Source organism: Drosophila tropicalis, unplaced genomic scaffold, assembly GCF_018151085.1.
Source record: "Drosophila tropicalis isolate 14030-0801.00 unplaced genomic scaffold, ASM1815108v1 contig_845, whole genome shotgun sequence".
NCBI classification, from domain to species: Eukaryota; Metazoa; Arthropoda; class Insecta; order Diptera; family Drosophilidae; genus Drosophila; species Drosophila tropicalis.
In genome coordinates, this window is record NW_027173338.1 from 246,658 (window position 1) to 261,864 (window position 15,207).

Here is a 15,207-nt window from a genome sequence, read left to right on the forward strand (position 1 = left end):
TTAGTCCGGCCCTGTGCGGTTCCTTCTTTAAATCCGTCTCTGTTAGATATAAACGACCATTTGAATCTATAAATTTCAAATCTATAAATGAAGATTAGATTGGATACACAGTGGTACAAGTGCTTTAATTGCACAGTGGTTAAATGTACTCCAATGCAAAGGTATAAAATGTTACAAAATTTTTCATTAATTGATGACAGATGCTGCCTAGCTAAAATTGCCATATTCTCACGCAGTTTTTTTTTAAGAGGCTAACATTTAATGAAATTAAATTAGAATTAATGTAAAACTTACAAAAAAAGACGTACTTTTTGTAATAGTTTGTGCTTATGGTTTTGTTTTTGTTTAACTTTTTGAAAACGAATACTAACAAAACCTCAACAAGAACAAGATAAATGAATATACACAAGTATACTGCATTTAGCATTATATCTATATATATATATATAAATATATTTAAGTATATACATACATGCATACATATATACATACATACATATATATATATATATATATATTTATATTATAATTAAGATTATAGCAAAAATTTCACACACACAGCAACACAAAAAGTACATATATAAAGTGCATTAATGAATTTAAGCATTTAATGAAAAAATTAATTAATTTATAAGCCTAACAAAACAAAACAAAAACAAAAACAAATTCTATATATATTTACAAAAAATAAAGAAAAACAAGAAAAATATTAATATTAATTAACATTATAAAATAAAAACAAGTAAGTTAGGAATATTTATTACAGCTAGCTACGAATTATGGAGAGATAGAAGAAGAAGAAGGACAAAAAACAAATGTCCTTCTTGTCTCGTTCTCTTTCTTAAGCATTAATTTGACTTATTTTATTTTTTTTAATATTTTCATAAGATAAGTTTCTTAATTAATTAAACATACAAATATCAAATAAGTTTCAGGCACACTTCTTATAGAGTTACATATATCATCTATAAGTTAAGCTTAATTGTACATAAAACAAATGGAAAACCTAACAAAATAAAACAAATTTTAATTAACTTTTTCTTTCTCAATTTCATTTGTATATAAATGATTTAATTGTATTTATTCTTTAATTGAAACCTAGTACCATAAATTTGTACCAAAAAAAAAAAAAAAAAAAAAAAACAAATGAAATCGTAACAAAACACAAAAATGCAACGCCCTGTACCCGTGCATAAAGCCTAAAAGTTTGTTAAAATTAATAAAAATTTAAACAATTAATATATTAACACTCACACACAAACACAGACATACACACACACACACACATACAAATACTATTTACTAACAATATAAATGAAAGCCCTGAATCGTAATGAGTAGTGCCCAAAACAGAAAAAAAAAAAACAAAAAATATAAGAAACAAATACAAAAAACCACAAAGAACAAATATATTAACTAGCATTTAAACAACAACAAAGAATAAACAAAACCAAGAGAATAAAAATTATAACAAATTCTAAAAACTGCAGCCTAAAAAAAAAAAAAAAAAAACAAATGAAAATAGTTATAGCAATGACAAAAGATAATATATATAATTAATAAAATAGCACAATTTTGTACGAAATAGAAACTGTTAAACACACTCATATACACACACATACACACACACACATTCAACAATGGAATACAATTGAAATTGCAACTTGAAAATACACTCCGGGATAAACGACTAACATCACTTTTTATGCACTCAATTTCAATGCAAATAACTCAAAGTTCATTTCTAATGTATTTTACTTTATGCAATTATTGATTAAAGAGAAAGGAGAAAGCAAAGCAAATCAGTAGATCATAGCCCCCCTAAAATATGCAATACAAATACATAATTATTGAAACTGACAGCAAATTTTAATATGTCCTGTGGATAAAACTGATAAGTTATGTTCCCTGATTTAAAAGTTTGACAAAATCGTGTAAACTGAACCAAAAATTTCTATATTGAAAAACAGTGAAAAGCAAAAAAAGCTACAAAAAAGCTGTCAAAGACATTTACTGAACTAAAAACACAGTTTATAACAATCTAAAACAAATTTATTTACCATCAATTAGTCTTCTTTTTTCATTGTAGACTTTCTCATGTCTTAACAAAAAACTGAAACTAGTTTAAGTCTGAAAACGCAATCTTAATTGACATCCAGAAAATGGTTTTAAGGTTTCTTACTACCTCAAAGTCCCTTTTGAACAATTTGAATATCAGATTCAAAGTCATTTTCACGACATTAATTTTCATATTTTAAGACAAAATGACACTAAATTTGATGGTACAAAAAATTAAGATTTAAAAAAGTCAATATCAATTCCTATTATTCTTTTTTATTTCAAAATAAAAGTCGAATCGGCTTTAAGCGATTACTATATGAAGCGAGAATACTTTTCAGGCTAATGCATACTTTAAGGGGCTAAGATACCCTATTTCATAATCCTAGGTCTGCCTAAACTCTTTTCATCATGATGCCTATGACTTTAATCAAAAAGACAGCTTCTGTCGACATTCTAAAGCCTTCTTGAACTATGCAGTTCCAAAATGGTTTCAGAATTACTTTTGCATGTGGTCTAGAAAAAGCTTAATATTAACATTGCGTTTCACATTAATAGAGTCAGGGCATATCTCAAACTTAGCCTTAATTTAAATAGTCAAGATAGCAATGTTTATCTAGGCCCAAAATAGAGGCATGATTAGATAAGAATTGCAAAGCTAGAGATTTGACAACAATATTAAAGTAGAATCAGATTAGCTTTGAGTTAAAGTTGGTGACATGAATTGGTGTTAGACACTTATCCCGGAGTGTTGGTAACATTATTATTCTCTTTTTCTTTAATTTTGAGTTCTGAGTGGAATGAAAAAGAAAGTTAGTTTGAAGGATCGATTGATTGGCTGTGTTAAAATTTGATGAAAGACCGAATACAAAGCGTACGACGAAATAGGCATAAAGACAAAATATTAAAAAAACAAAAAACAAGGATGACCAGAAAGAATTAACATTTTCTGCGATTAGCAGTCGAAGAAGTAAATGGAGTTGATTGGTTAATATCGTTTCAATGCGATAAGATATGGTATAGGTATAGGGTTAGTTAGATGCGTTCAGGGAACGCTTAAAGTAAACTGATAAATTTCAATAGGTTAGGCAGTTTTGCATAAGATGATGATAAGATAACAAAACAAAATATTAACAACTTCAGTTCAAATTCTCACATATGCAAACACACATACATTTATTTATTAAATTAAGTATTTAAGTTTACCTAAGTCGAATGTTAATTTGTTATTTTCAAATTTGGGTGATTTCTCAATGATCGATAAAGTAAATGCAATTACTGAGGATTGAATTTGATCATAAAATAGAACCCGAGTTCGTTTTATTTCACATCATTGAAACAAAACCAAAAATGAAAAATGAAGAAAAATAAATGTTACAAAAATATTGAAAAGAGAAACTCCAAAGAATACTAAATGTTATGTTTGTGTTGTCTCACTGTCACTGTTCGTTCACTGTCACTGTCACTGTTGCTACATGTAACAATTTGTCGGATTTGTCTTTATATGTTATATATACATGTATGTCTCTATCTCTCTCTCTCATTCTCTGTATCTTGTATAACTTGAGAAGTAAATCTAAATCAAGCATATTTTAAGTCTCTATATATGTACCTTTTTTCTATATATGTGTATATATATATATACTATATATATATATACATATTTGTATTTTTATGTCACTATTATATATATACATATACAATATGCAAACACACACACACACACACACTCACACAAACTTTGAGAATAATTTTTAAACCAAACAATTGTATATGATGTGTAAATGTAAAAACTAATACAGAAGAGAAAAAAACCAAACAAATAAGAATATTAAATTGATTTTTTCTGAATTTACAAAATTCGAGAAAAAAAAAAAAAAAAACAAAACAAAATACATAAAACACTTACATAAAAAAACGCACTTTCATTGAATTTACATTAAACAATTAATTTAACAAACAAACAAAATAATAAGAATAAATAAACAAAAAGAAATTTGCAACTCACACAGAAACACAATAGCAAAATGTTTAAACAATTAAATTTAACAAAAAAAAAGAAGCAAAACAAAACAAAATTCTGTACGCTATGTTTGTACTTAAAAAACGATATATATATATACATATATAAAATGATAATTAAATTTATTAATTAATTATACAAAATAACACAAACCAAATACACACACACACACACACACACTCTCACACAGAAGTTTGAATGGCAAAATGGAAAAAACACATTGAAAATGAGAAAATGAAAAAGACTAAATAAAATATTAACGAAATAAGCGTAAACAATTTGCGATTACTTCTTCCATATCCCTGCTTCTCAACTGTTTGAACAAACTTTGACAATTTCACTTAGATTACCCATAAGACTTTTAATCTCACTGAGGGCTTGACCATTGAGCTGTTCCATCACTTCGCTCTTTACCTCATCCATTTTACGGGGTTTCATTTTGATTACTCCCCTTTTGGTGGGTATATGAATATTAATGGATGTATTGGGCAATGTTTGAATGGCCAATGGACTGCCTTTAAGGGAAATTATTGCCTCATCTGCCTTGGGCCAGCGCATCAATGCGAAAGGTGGTTGTGACTTCGTTTCGGGTAGCTGCTCCACGGTCTCTCTATCGAGTGATTCCACAGGACTTTTTGGCTTGGGCTGTGCGATGGATACCCATTTTTTGATAATTGACTGACTCCGTGTCAAAGGCCTGGAAGTTTGGTGATCTGCAAAGGGAATTATTAGATCAACATCTTTGAAATACTTCACCCACTTACCCTCTGGTCCTTGGTTCAAAATATATGACATTTTGGTGGATAATAAATTTTTGGTATAATGTAATAAAATAAATTTAATTTGCCTGTTCACCAGTTTGTTGTATTGCCTCTCCAATGCATTGAACATGGCCATTGATGACTCCACTTTTAAGTGGGCCAAACGGAGCAACTCTTTGGAATCGTCCTCTTTGACCCACTGTCGTTTACGTTTGACAATCTTAGTGCGAGGCATTTTTACAATTTGTTTTATTTAATCACAAATGACAAATATCTAGTCTGCCTCTTGGATGAACATAATTTTTGTTTTATTCACTTTAAATCTTGAACAATTGAAGGTTATGAAAACTTAAACTAGCGAACGGGACATACATATTAAAAATAGATGATTATATATGATATATATGTGGTATATTTACTATATAAGGTAAGTGTATATTGGATTTATTATGACTCGGGGTTACTTTAAACCCGCCTTGTTGGCCGTATTGACAATCACTTGCAAATTGGCATGCAATGTTTTTATTTGATTTAATGTATCCTCGTCAAGAGCTTGCAGCAGATCCGTTTCGACTTCATCGGCGGCAAGCCTCTTAGGTCTCAGACTTAAAACACCATTACGAATGGGTATATTGACATTGGCGAATTTATCGGGCATGCTAAAAGTGAAAAAAATCATTAGAATCTCAAAATGCTTTGAAATTTATTTGGAATTAATAAAAGGATAATTATTTATCAGAAGTTGCCAGAAATCTTTGAACATCTTTTTGCGATTCTAAAAGCACTTTTCAAATTTGAGACTATTGAATTATAAAGGTAACATTTAGCTAAAGAACAAAGGATCTCAGGAAGGAGGAATATTTTAGAATCTTCCAAAAGCTGCGTGGAAAGTAGGACTTTAAAAGAACTTTGTGATATAAAATATTTCAGCTATTTCGGCTATCCCGAATCTGTGTTAAATATTGTATTCAACCTAGGTAAATAGAACAGTATTTGAAAACTAAATCGTAAATGGATTTGTAATCGAAATTTTAGTCGAAATCTCTTTGCAATCCATAGGTCGAATTGTTTCCATTGATAAGCAGATTATGTTTATCATTTAACATTGCTAAAATCTTCTAGTTTGACATGACATTTGTTGGTAAATTTTATATAATACTTCCCGAATCGGGTAAAACTTGACAGGGTAACGCGATACAGTTAAAGACTATCAACCTAACTATATTTAACCGGGACTGGCTTAGGCGACATCTATACAGTTTCCTGGGATTCGCACTTGGATCCTTGTTGGTCAGTTGCCTAAATGACTGAGCCAGTTAGACAGCCGAGGACTGCGGACGTGGCAATTCCTATCATAGATTATCAACATTTTCCAAAACTATCAATCCCGATCCATTATCAAATGTTCGTTCTAGAAATCCTCTGATTTTGCAATATTTATTATCATTGCTTTGCAATCGCCTTTTCTAATAATTCATCTTTGTAATTCTTCTCAGTTAGAAAAACTGTCAACTGTTTTTTAAGAAGGGTAATTTTTGATTGTGAATATTCAATTCTAGACCGTTTTTAATGGGTCGAGTCATTTTCAAAGATTAGATTACATTTTAAAAACGAATGGCATTAGTATTTCACAATTTGTGAAATACACTCAAACAAAAATGCAAAAAATATTAAAGAAGCCATTTTTGTCTGCACCGTGAAACCATTTCAAAACCTTTGAATTCTTCAATCAAATTTCTCGATCAAGTTTGATTTCTCAAATAATTTGATTCCAATCAGAGTTTTCTGTATAAAAAGTATAAATCAGTTCCGGCTGATTGTCAAACTCTACAAAAGGCTTAAACACTACAGCTTTTATATTAAAGACTTGAAGTTGATTCGCACTAACAGAAATAGTTATATCGATTCATCTTTTAATGCTGATCGAGAATATAAATTTACTTAATGGAGTCGGGACCTCTCCTGCTCTTGCAAACATTTGACTAATTTTATTATACCCTCCACAAGGATATAAAAATGAGAATATTACAAACACATCTTTTTATTTCTGGTATTCCATTCCTATCTAGGTAAGTGTATCTAATCTCTAATTAAAATGTAGTTAAGTTTAATTTTCTACTTACGCTTGAACCACCATGGGACTGCCGAATTTGGAGAGGGCCATCTCGCCGGGCTTTGGATAGCGCAGGAAGGCCACAGGCGGTGTTGAGGGCGATGAGTTGCGTGACTTTTTCTTGCCCATAGGTGTGTTGCGGTCGGCACTGAATGCCTTTGGTCTGGTGGCCATGGGTGTGCGCAATTTGTTGCGGGACACGCGACTGGAGGAGTTGCTGGACGCAGAGGATGATGGAACTACAGCTGGCGGTCTGGCGGAGTGCAAAGCGCTCATGTCACCGCAGGCAGAACGACTGCGACGAGCACGACGCGCCCGGGCCGAATGTAGGGGTCCTGGTGTTCGCAGGGTCTTGGCCGATCTCAGCATGGAACCGGCTCCTCCGAATGCCGACAGAGTGCTGGCCGAGCTCAGTCCCCCCAAACTGCTGTCCTCTGTAAGGTAGCCTAGATACAGTCACCAAGCGAGCCAGGGATCAAAACATAGGGATGTGGACGTGAAGGATGGTGCAGTGAGAGGGGAATGTGGTGATTTAGGGGGGAAAATTAAAGCGTTAGTTACCGTAAACCGCACACCAAAGCAAAATAGAAGATACATATGTATATGTGTATGTATACATGTACATGTTTGTATGTAAAAGTAATAATTATGTTTGAGTGTATTTGTGTGATCGTTACTAACCTTCATCGTTGCGATTGCCAGAAACCACAGTGCCTCCCATGCCCACACCCAAACTGTGTCCATCGGTTGTGTTCTGGCTGACGGACATCGAGGCAATCATCTGAGTGTGATCGCTGGCCTTGAAGTCTGAAAATCGCACAAGATCCACGATCACGTCCATAAAATCGGGCATTTTCATTTCCCGTATATCGCTCTGCATGCACAATGTTAGCGATTTGATCCGATTGTCCAGGGTGCTAATGAATTGCATTTCCAGTTCGTCCATATCGTTGAAGACGACGTCCACTTTCCTTTCGAAATTGTTTATTTTTTCCTCGAGATTCGATACCTCTCGATTCCGTTTTGAGTTCTTTGTCACTTTTGTTCGTGGCATTTTGAATGTATTTACCAAATATTTATATATAGTTTTTTTTTTAATTTCTGCTCTTCTTTTTCCTAAAAAATTCTTTGGCAAGCAAGCGGCTTCGTTTTTTGTTTCTTCTTTTGAGTTTTTCCGCCTATTTTCTGGCGTCGTGTGTGTTGTTGTGCTGCTTGCTTCTTGGATAAATATTCCCCGTATTTGCGTGTTTGTCCCCCTATAACTGGATAAAGTGTGACCATCGGTCGTTTTTCGACCAGATGGCGCCACTGTGTCAAATTCTTATAGGTGGCAACTCTCAAACTGCACATTGAGCTGAATGGTCGTTATATTGAATTTAATGTTAAACTAAAAATTAAAAAATCAGCAAATTAAAAATAAGCTAAATACTTTTAAAATCCATAAAACGCTTAAAAAAGTTTTTCGAATATTACTTTTTATCTTCTTAAAAGATCTTAAAAAGTGTCACCTAACAAATTCTCTTGTGAGTTTTTAGACTAAAATTTCCTGTGGGAATTTCATTTAATTTCTTTTGTGGATTATAAAACTTTTAAACAATTTAGTATCAATTAAAAAAAAGTTAAATATTCGCTAAGATGAATTTTTAACCTGAAAATTCCTTTGATCAAATTAGTTTGTTATCGAGAAAATCAAACAAATATTTTATTTTGATAAAATGTTTGTATCTTTATAGTCTTAAGTGGACTTTCTACCATCATCACCCAATGATAGACAAAGGGAGGGAAAAGTGCATTTTGGCAAGTGGTACATATTTCAAGATTGCAAAAAGTGTCGTGTTCCAAAAATTACAACCACAATCCTATTAGGCCCTAACTCTACTCACTCCATCTTAACAGTGTGTCCCACCCTATGCATAAATTGCATTTTGTGGTTGTCATTGCTACTGTTTGTCTATCTAACTTCCTATTTTTGCCGCCTTTAGGACTTGCCCCCAAAGCATGCACACACATTTCTCCTAAGCCAGATGCGTGTGTGTGTGTGTGTGTGAGTGAGTGGGTGGATGTGTTGGGGCAACACCCATTTGGACTTTGGCTGGCGGAATGCATGAGTTCGCCTAAGCAGGCCCAGGAAAGAAAAATGTAAAATCTCTAAACATCGAAGTTCTGAAAATTTTTGTCAATTGCATTGAAAATTTGTTGGCCTTACTAAAATTTCAATATTAATATTTGCTTTTATGGTTTTAATGTGAAAAAACCATATCTATTGTTATCTAAATCAAGCCGATTCTTATCCAAAAGAAAAGTATTTCATTTTATGGGGAAGAAATATTTTAAAATGTCCTTACAAAACTTGACTAAATAATCTAAAATGATCTAGTTATGATTAGGCATAGACGGATAGTCATAGAGACTGTGAAATGGATAAAATTTACCCCTTTAAGTATGCAATAGACTTAAAGTATTTAGTATTTACAACAGTCTTTAACATTTCATATGCCTTGTTAGTAGAAAATTGTGTTCAATCAATCTTTGCTTCGAAAGCATTTGTTTTATCCACTGAAAGTTCAAAAACTTCTTTTTATGTTTAAAAAACTGAAGAAGTCCAAGATACTTTTGCATACTGTTGGGAGCGAATTTCCCCCTTTTTTTTAGCCTAGACTCCCCTACGGATTACGTATTTACCTTAATTTTTCAAAAAAATGTATTTAAGTTTTGTTTTGCAATTCCCTAGGTCTTTAATTAATCTGAAAAAATTTCGAAAATTGTTTTAAATTTTGTTTATAAAATAAATAATTCTTGACTATTCAAAAACCTTTACAGTTGAAAAGTGTAAAAGAAGATTGATTGTCCTCGAATTCGAGGATTTCTCTATGATACAAAATTTTCAAATATTTCTAATTCGTCTTGATTGATCGTCCCTGTCAACCTAAAACTTTTTGTCTTCACCTCTATAGAAAGCCATTTCAATAAACGGCCCTTGGGCATTGCCTAACTGAAGTCCATAGCCACATCAGATTGCCTTTGCATGATGGCAAAGGTGTTTTTTTCATAGAGGTACTTCAAATCTTTATACAGAATATTCTTTAGCTGACAATTGGAAATAGAATTTTGCTGAATAATTTTCATAATTAAATTGCCCAAGGGAGTGCCAGATATGGGACGAGAGAGAAAGTTTTAATTGGCTACAGTGAAGGCCACAAAATGCATGTGACAAAGGATATTATATTGATGGATGTGTCAAAAGGAATAAAGTGTGTGTTGCTGTGCGTGTGTGTGTGAGTGGGCAAAAACATTGCAAGAACAACACACAGAAACTCAATTTTGTGCCTGGCACAACGATGCGTTAAGCTTATGAAATGCAAAAACGGAAGCTTGCCTTGGATAGATTACACAACTCCTTTGCCATAAGGTGCGTCTGTCAACCATTCCGACTCCTGACTTTCCTCATTGTACGTTCGAAACTGTTGCATTCATAGCGCACAGTGCGTGCGAAGCTTTTATTGTCCTGGATGATGGCGTTTCCCCATCCTGTTCCCGCTGCCAGTTGATGTTTATGCTAGAGATAAATGGAAACACCTACATCTACACCTACATACATATGGAACAGGAATGGGATATGGCTGGCAGCATCGTTACATTTTCTCGGCCAGACATGCGAGCGAAAGCCAGACAAAGAGCCACCATAGACATGAGCCAGAACCGACAAACCGACAGACAGTGACATCTTTTGGGAATGCTTCGAGCCCTGAGTTTTTGAGTTCTCGCAAATGCATTCCGTGGAGTGCTTTGTGGGCGATGTGTAGTAAGTAAAAGTGTTTTCAAATATGATCCCAGCGAATGCTCAGATACTCTAATGAAATGCCACAACTACTCTCCAAACATCAAGTCCTATTACGAAATAAAGGCCAATAGTTTACTTTGCCAATACATACTTATTATACTTATTATACATACTTACTTAATCTATAAAAAAAAGAAGACATTAAGGCGCCTTTACTTACTTTTGAATTAGAAATGAAAACAACTTGAGATATATTCGTTTTAACGGTTTTTTTTTTTACTTCTTTACTTGACGAATACAATAATCATCGATTTTCATTATTCTGATGCCGGCGGCACCCTTGTTTGGTATAACATGATAGCTGAAGACTGTCCCAGAATCATGAGACCAACAATGATAACGACTAGTCCGGATAAGAACTTCATTTTGTATTACCTGATCCAAACAATACGAGAACCTTTATAGGAATCTTTAGTAGCTATGAGGTAAATGAAGCTAATTACCACATAATTTGCAATTAAACCAAGCATTCTGATGCGATCGACTTCGTTCCGCCTTTTAAACTAAATACTTTTGATTAGAATACATTTTACATAGGGAATTCCAAATAAGGTTTTAATAAGCCGTTTCAGAATCTATAATTAACACTAAATAATTTTCAATTTCAACTCAAAAATTACTAAACCAAAAAATGTGTTTGTATTGTTTAGGAATATTCCTTTTCTTTCTTTCACTCTGGGCCAAGAAGAAGGCTAGAACTTTGCAGTTCTATCAAATCTTTTTACATAATTACATCTAATTACATTACTAGAGTAAGGCTAGAAAATATTTATCACCATCTCGATGCAAATGATCCATGAAAAGGAATCGAATGAAGCAAGAACAGTCATTCTAAATAGTCAAATTTTTCAGAATCAATCTCAAGATGATTTTTAAAAGTTGTTTTAAAAATGACTCTATTTGAAGATTTCAAATTACCTCCAAAAGTTAAACTTATTGTAGCGCAATTGTTGTAAATAAATACATTTTTGAATTAACCCACTTTAAGGTAGAACTATGTGAACGCTCTTTAAGCCTCACACACTTGGAATTGTTCTAGAGAAATAAATTGAATTAAATTGTAATGCAATCATCAGACAAACAGTTTTGCATATGAAATAAGAATTGCATATTTCACTCCCAATTTTAATGCAATTTTAACGTATATTAAATCAACACTACATCATAATAAATTTTATACATGAAAGTCACAGTGACACCATGCAATTGAATTTGAAACTATTGCAGCACGAAAATATCTTCCTAATTAAGAAATGAAATGAAATGTATGACTAAGAACGAGATGATAAGTCATTTAAAGGGTTTCTGCTTGGACATTTCATTTAATATTGTCATGTCCATGACTGTCCAGTCATTTAAGCTAAATCTACTTGAATGTATGTAAGTCTGCATGGATTAAAGGGCTCCACGAATACGAAAATACTCATTTGAATAAATTTTTTGGAATATTGAAACAGAGATATCAGTACAACCCAATAAAAGAATCATTCAAGAGCACTTCTAACTAGATTGAAGTATAAAAAGCTAAACATTTCTGACTCTTTGTATTCAAAAATTGAGTTAATTTCAGTTAACTAAACCAGAGGGACTCAAATTCAAACTTTGAAATATAGCTAGATAAGTCAGTTGATTTGAATGTTTCATTTGAAGAGTGTCTGCCTATTACTTTTCCTATCAGAAATGCCAACTAATTGAGCATTGAACAAATAAACAGTATTTCTATTTACCTTATATATATTAGGCTAGTTCTGTTTCAAATTTTAAGATTTGAATGCATTCCTGCAGCTCTCTCGTATATACATATAATATTCATTAACTGGCTAAAGGCTATTAGATTCAAGAATTTTTTTATGTTTCTTTGATAAGAACAGGATAGGAAGGAGAGGCGTTCTCTTTTTCCCCACATGCTTGTTTCCTTTTTCTCGAGATCACAATTCCTTTTTACACCTATCAAAAGCTACATATTTGAATGACATCCTTATATACTTTGAAGCGTGGTTAGTTAATTTAATAGTAAATTGGTAGATGGTTAAAATGCAGTAAACGAGATTGATGTATATCTATTATCTGTTCTAATAAAGAAAGTAGAGCGATAGACAATAATAGTATGGGAGAGAGAGAGTACGTGATTTCAAATGATCTTCGTAATTCACAAACATATTTCACAATTTATTAAATGCTGACATAATACTAAAGATACAATATGCAAAACATATATACATACATACATATGTAAGTTTATCACTGAGGAATTTCAAGTCTCTTGATAACTCATTAACAGGGAGGGATTTACATGTGTGGCGCCCAGGCATTGATGGTTTATAGTAGATGCAAAATTTTCTCCTAATCGCTTTAACTTTGTTGTTCTGACAACTTAAAGAACTGTCTTTAGGAGGGAGAGCCCCGACAATATCGTGAGTCCACCCCATGTATAAAGCTCTGCTCAGACTACAATAATCTAAAGTAATTGGAATATTTTGCTTTTATTTTACTTAAGGCAGTTGAAGAGCAAAGTTGAGAATGAAGGCCAGCCTGACTATACTTACATTTTACATAGTTTTTCAAAAAGTAACAGTCGACTCTTTGGATATTCAAGCTCGAAATGCAGTGAGTACAAACAATGTCATTTTAATCAATCAATCAAACTACAAATTATCGAATTCATTTTTCAGGATGAACTCGTCTGGAGCAAGGATCAGTGCGATAGTTATTGTTTGGGAGTTGTGAGACCCATGATTAATCATTTAACCATAATAAAAGAACAAATTGATGCTCATGATGAAATGAAGGAGAAAATCAATGACTTAGAAAAGCAGGTGGAAAACTTTAAAATAAAACTCAATGAGCGGGAAATTCAAGTAAAAGACAAGGATGACCTTATCAAGGCAAAGGATGAGCAAATTAAGAATCTAATGGTCCAAGGCAATAAAGATTCGTTGGCTATAAAAGAGAGAGATCAACAGTTAAACCAGTGCAAGGAGCAACAGGGGAATCGCACCGTCTCGGGCCTCTATTACGATGGCATCCAGAAGAAGAAAATTCCAAATTTACCCCCTTTCGAAGTGTCATACGTTTCGCATTCTTCGGACTGGATTGTGATTCAACGGCGTGTTGATGGAAGTGTGAGTTTTGATCGCGATTGGGATGACTATAAGAATGGTTTCGGTGACATCAGAGGAGACTTCTTTCTTGGCCTCGAAAAGCTGCATTTGCTCACTCAGTCTCGACCTCATGAATTATATATCCAACTACAAGATGCCAATGGAAAAAACAAATATGCTCGCTATGACAATTTCAATGTGGCTAGCGATAAGGAAAACTATAAACTAATATCAATAGGTGAATATACGGGAAATGCCGGCGATTCATTGGATAAGCATGTTGGCTATATGTTTTCAACTCGCGATCGCGATCATAAAATACACATCAGAAATTGCGCTGATGCTGGTCGAGGCGGTTGGTGGTATCTAGATGGATGCGGCTTTAGGTAAATTCTTAAAAATAACATGTATTCGATATGAAGTTAATTTATTTTTTTTAATTGCAGCCATTTAAATGGTAAATATCAAGAAGATGGTATCGCCTCTGATCATTGTGGAATTTCCTGGGGTAGTTTTGCAAAATGGGACTATTCAATATCATTGACAGTCTCTCAAATGATGATACGGCCAACACTTTGAATCGAAAAACTTTTTGTTAACACTAACTAAATATCTATCTAATTTATATTATATATACTCCTTCACACATTCATGTGTCATAATATGAAAATTCTTGAATAAATCATTTATGTTTCAAAATTAAAAATGTTACTTCATTAAAAATGCTAATCCTGTAAGCTTTAAATTTTTACCTAATTAGAAATATAGAATTTAGATAAAAAGTGAAGGAAGTTAAATAAAATTGATCAATGAAATGAATAGAATTTATATTTTTCCCAATTTCATTGCATTTATTTTAGTTGGCAAGTTCATTAATAAAAAAATAGCCAAAGAACTAATAAACTTTGAGATAAAGGAAGATACCTAATACGCAAACGTCAATAATGACTGGTTGGAAAGTTATTTCAAGTGCTTGGAAAAAGTCCTCTCAAAATTAAAGACGATTCCATATCCCACCATGAATTAGGTAATGAAATGTTTGTACGCTTAAATCATTGTATAAAAGTTCGTAAAAGTTACTTCTTTGACTACTTCTAATTATGAAGTCTTATAAGTTTTTGGCGAGTTCTCAATCATAATAGTAATGAATTTTCAATACATTACTTTCGCTCCCCCAGATTTTGTCTCCTTCCCTTTATTCTGGCGGAGAAGCCAAAAGAAGATGTTTTGATTTGTGACTTAACATTTCTAACTATATTGAATAATGTATATATGACATGTCTGTCATTTTTAAAATTTAAACTATTAGA

General features: G+C 32.6%; 2 protein-coding genes across 3 annotated transcripts; one reads left to right on the plus strand and one right to left on the minus strand.

Moving 5' to 3' along the window:
• Positions 1-5,128: 5,128 nt before the first annotated feature.
• Positions 5,129-8,158, minus strand: LOC137580491 (borealin-like). 2 transcript variants are annotated; one of them, XM_068294554.1, is made up of 3 exons: positions 7,637-8,158; positions 6,966-7,389; positions 5,129-5,501 (listed from the first exon to the last, which is right to left on the minus strand). In XM_068294554.1, exons 1-3 carry the CDS (start codon positions 8,007-8,009, stop codon positions 5,303-5,305), a joined length of 996 nt encoding a protein of 331 aa, XP_068150655.1. In that variant the 5' UTR covers positions 8,010-8,158; the 3' UTR covers positions 5,129-5,302. The 2 variants fall into 2 exon arrangements, with proteins under 2 accessions (XP_068150655.1, XP_068150654.1); XM_068294553.1 differs by having other exon boundaries at positions 6,966-7,401; positions 7,637-8,153.
• A 5,119-nt stretch (positions 8,159-13,277) lies between these two features.
• Positions 13,278-14,485, plus strand: LOC137581188 (microfibril-associated glycoprotein 4-like). The gene is made up of 3 exons (XM_068295371.1): positions 13,278-13,403; positions 13,469-14,283; positions 14,344-14,485. The coding sequence occupies exons 1-3, from the start codon at positions 13,317-13,319 to the stop codon at positions 14,474-14,476; spliced, it is 1,035 nt and encodes a 344-aa protein (XP_068151472.1). The 5' UTR covers positions 13,278-13,316; the 3' UTR covers positions 14,477-14,485.
• The last annotated feature ends 722 nt before the right edge of the window (positions 14,486-15,207 follow it).

Coding starts and splice junctions, on each gene's coding strand:
- LOC137580491 (XM_068294553.1), bottom strand. CDS start 8,009: ATGCCACGAACAAAAGTGACAAAGAACTCAAAACGGAATCGAGAGGTA. Junction 7,402..7,636: donor TGGCAATCGCAACGATGAAG/GTTAGTAACGAT, acceptor GACTGTATCTAG/GCTACCTTACAGAGGACAGC. Junction 5,502..6,965: donor AGTCCCATGGTGGTTCAAGC/GTAAGTAGAAAA, acceptor TTTCACTTTTAG/CATGCCCGATAAATTCGCCA.
- LOC137581188 (XM_068295371.1), top strand. CDS start 13,317: ATGAAGGCCAGCCTGACTATACTTACATTTTACATAGTTTTTCAAAAA. Junction 13,404..13,468: donor ATATTCAAGCTCGAAATGCA/GTGAGTACAAAC, acceptor TTCATTTTTCAG/GATGAACTCGTCTGGAGCAA. Junction 14,284..14,343: donor CTAGATGGATGCGGCTTTAG/GTAAATTCTTAA, acceptor TTTTAATTGCAG/CCATTTAAATGGTAAATATC.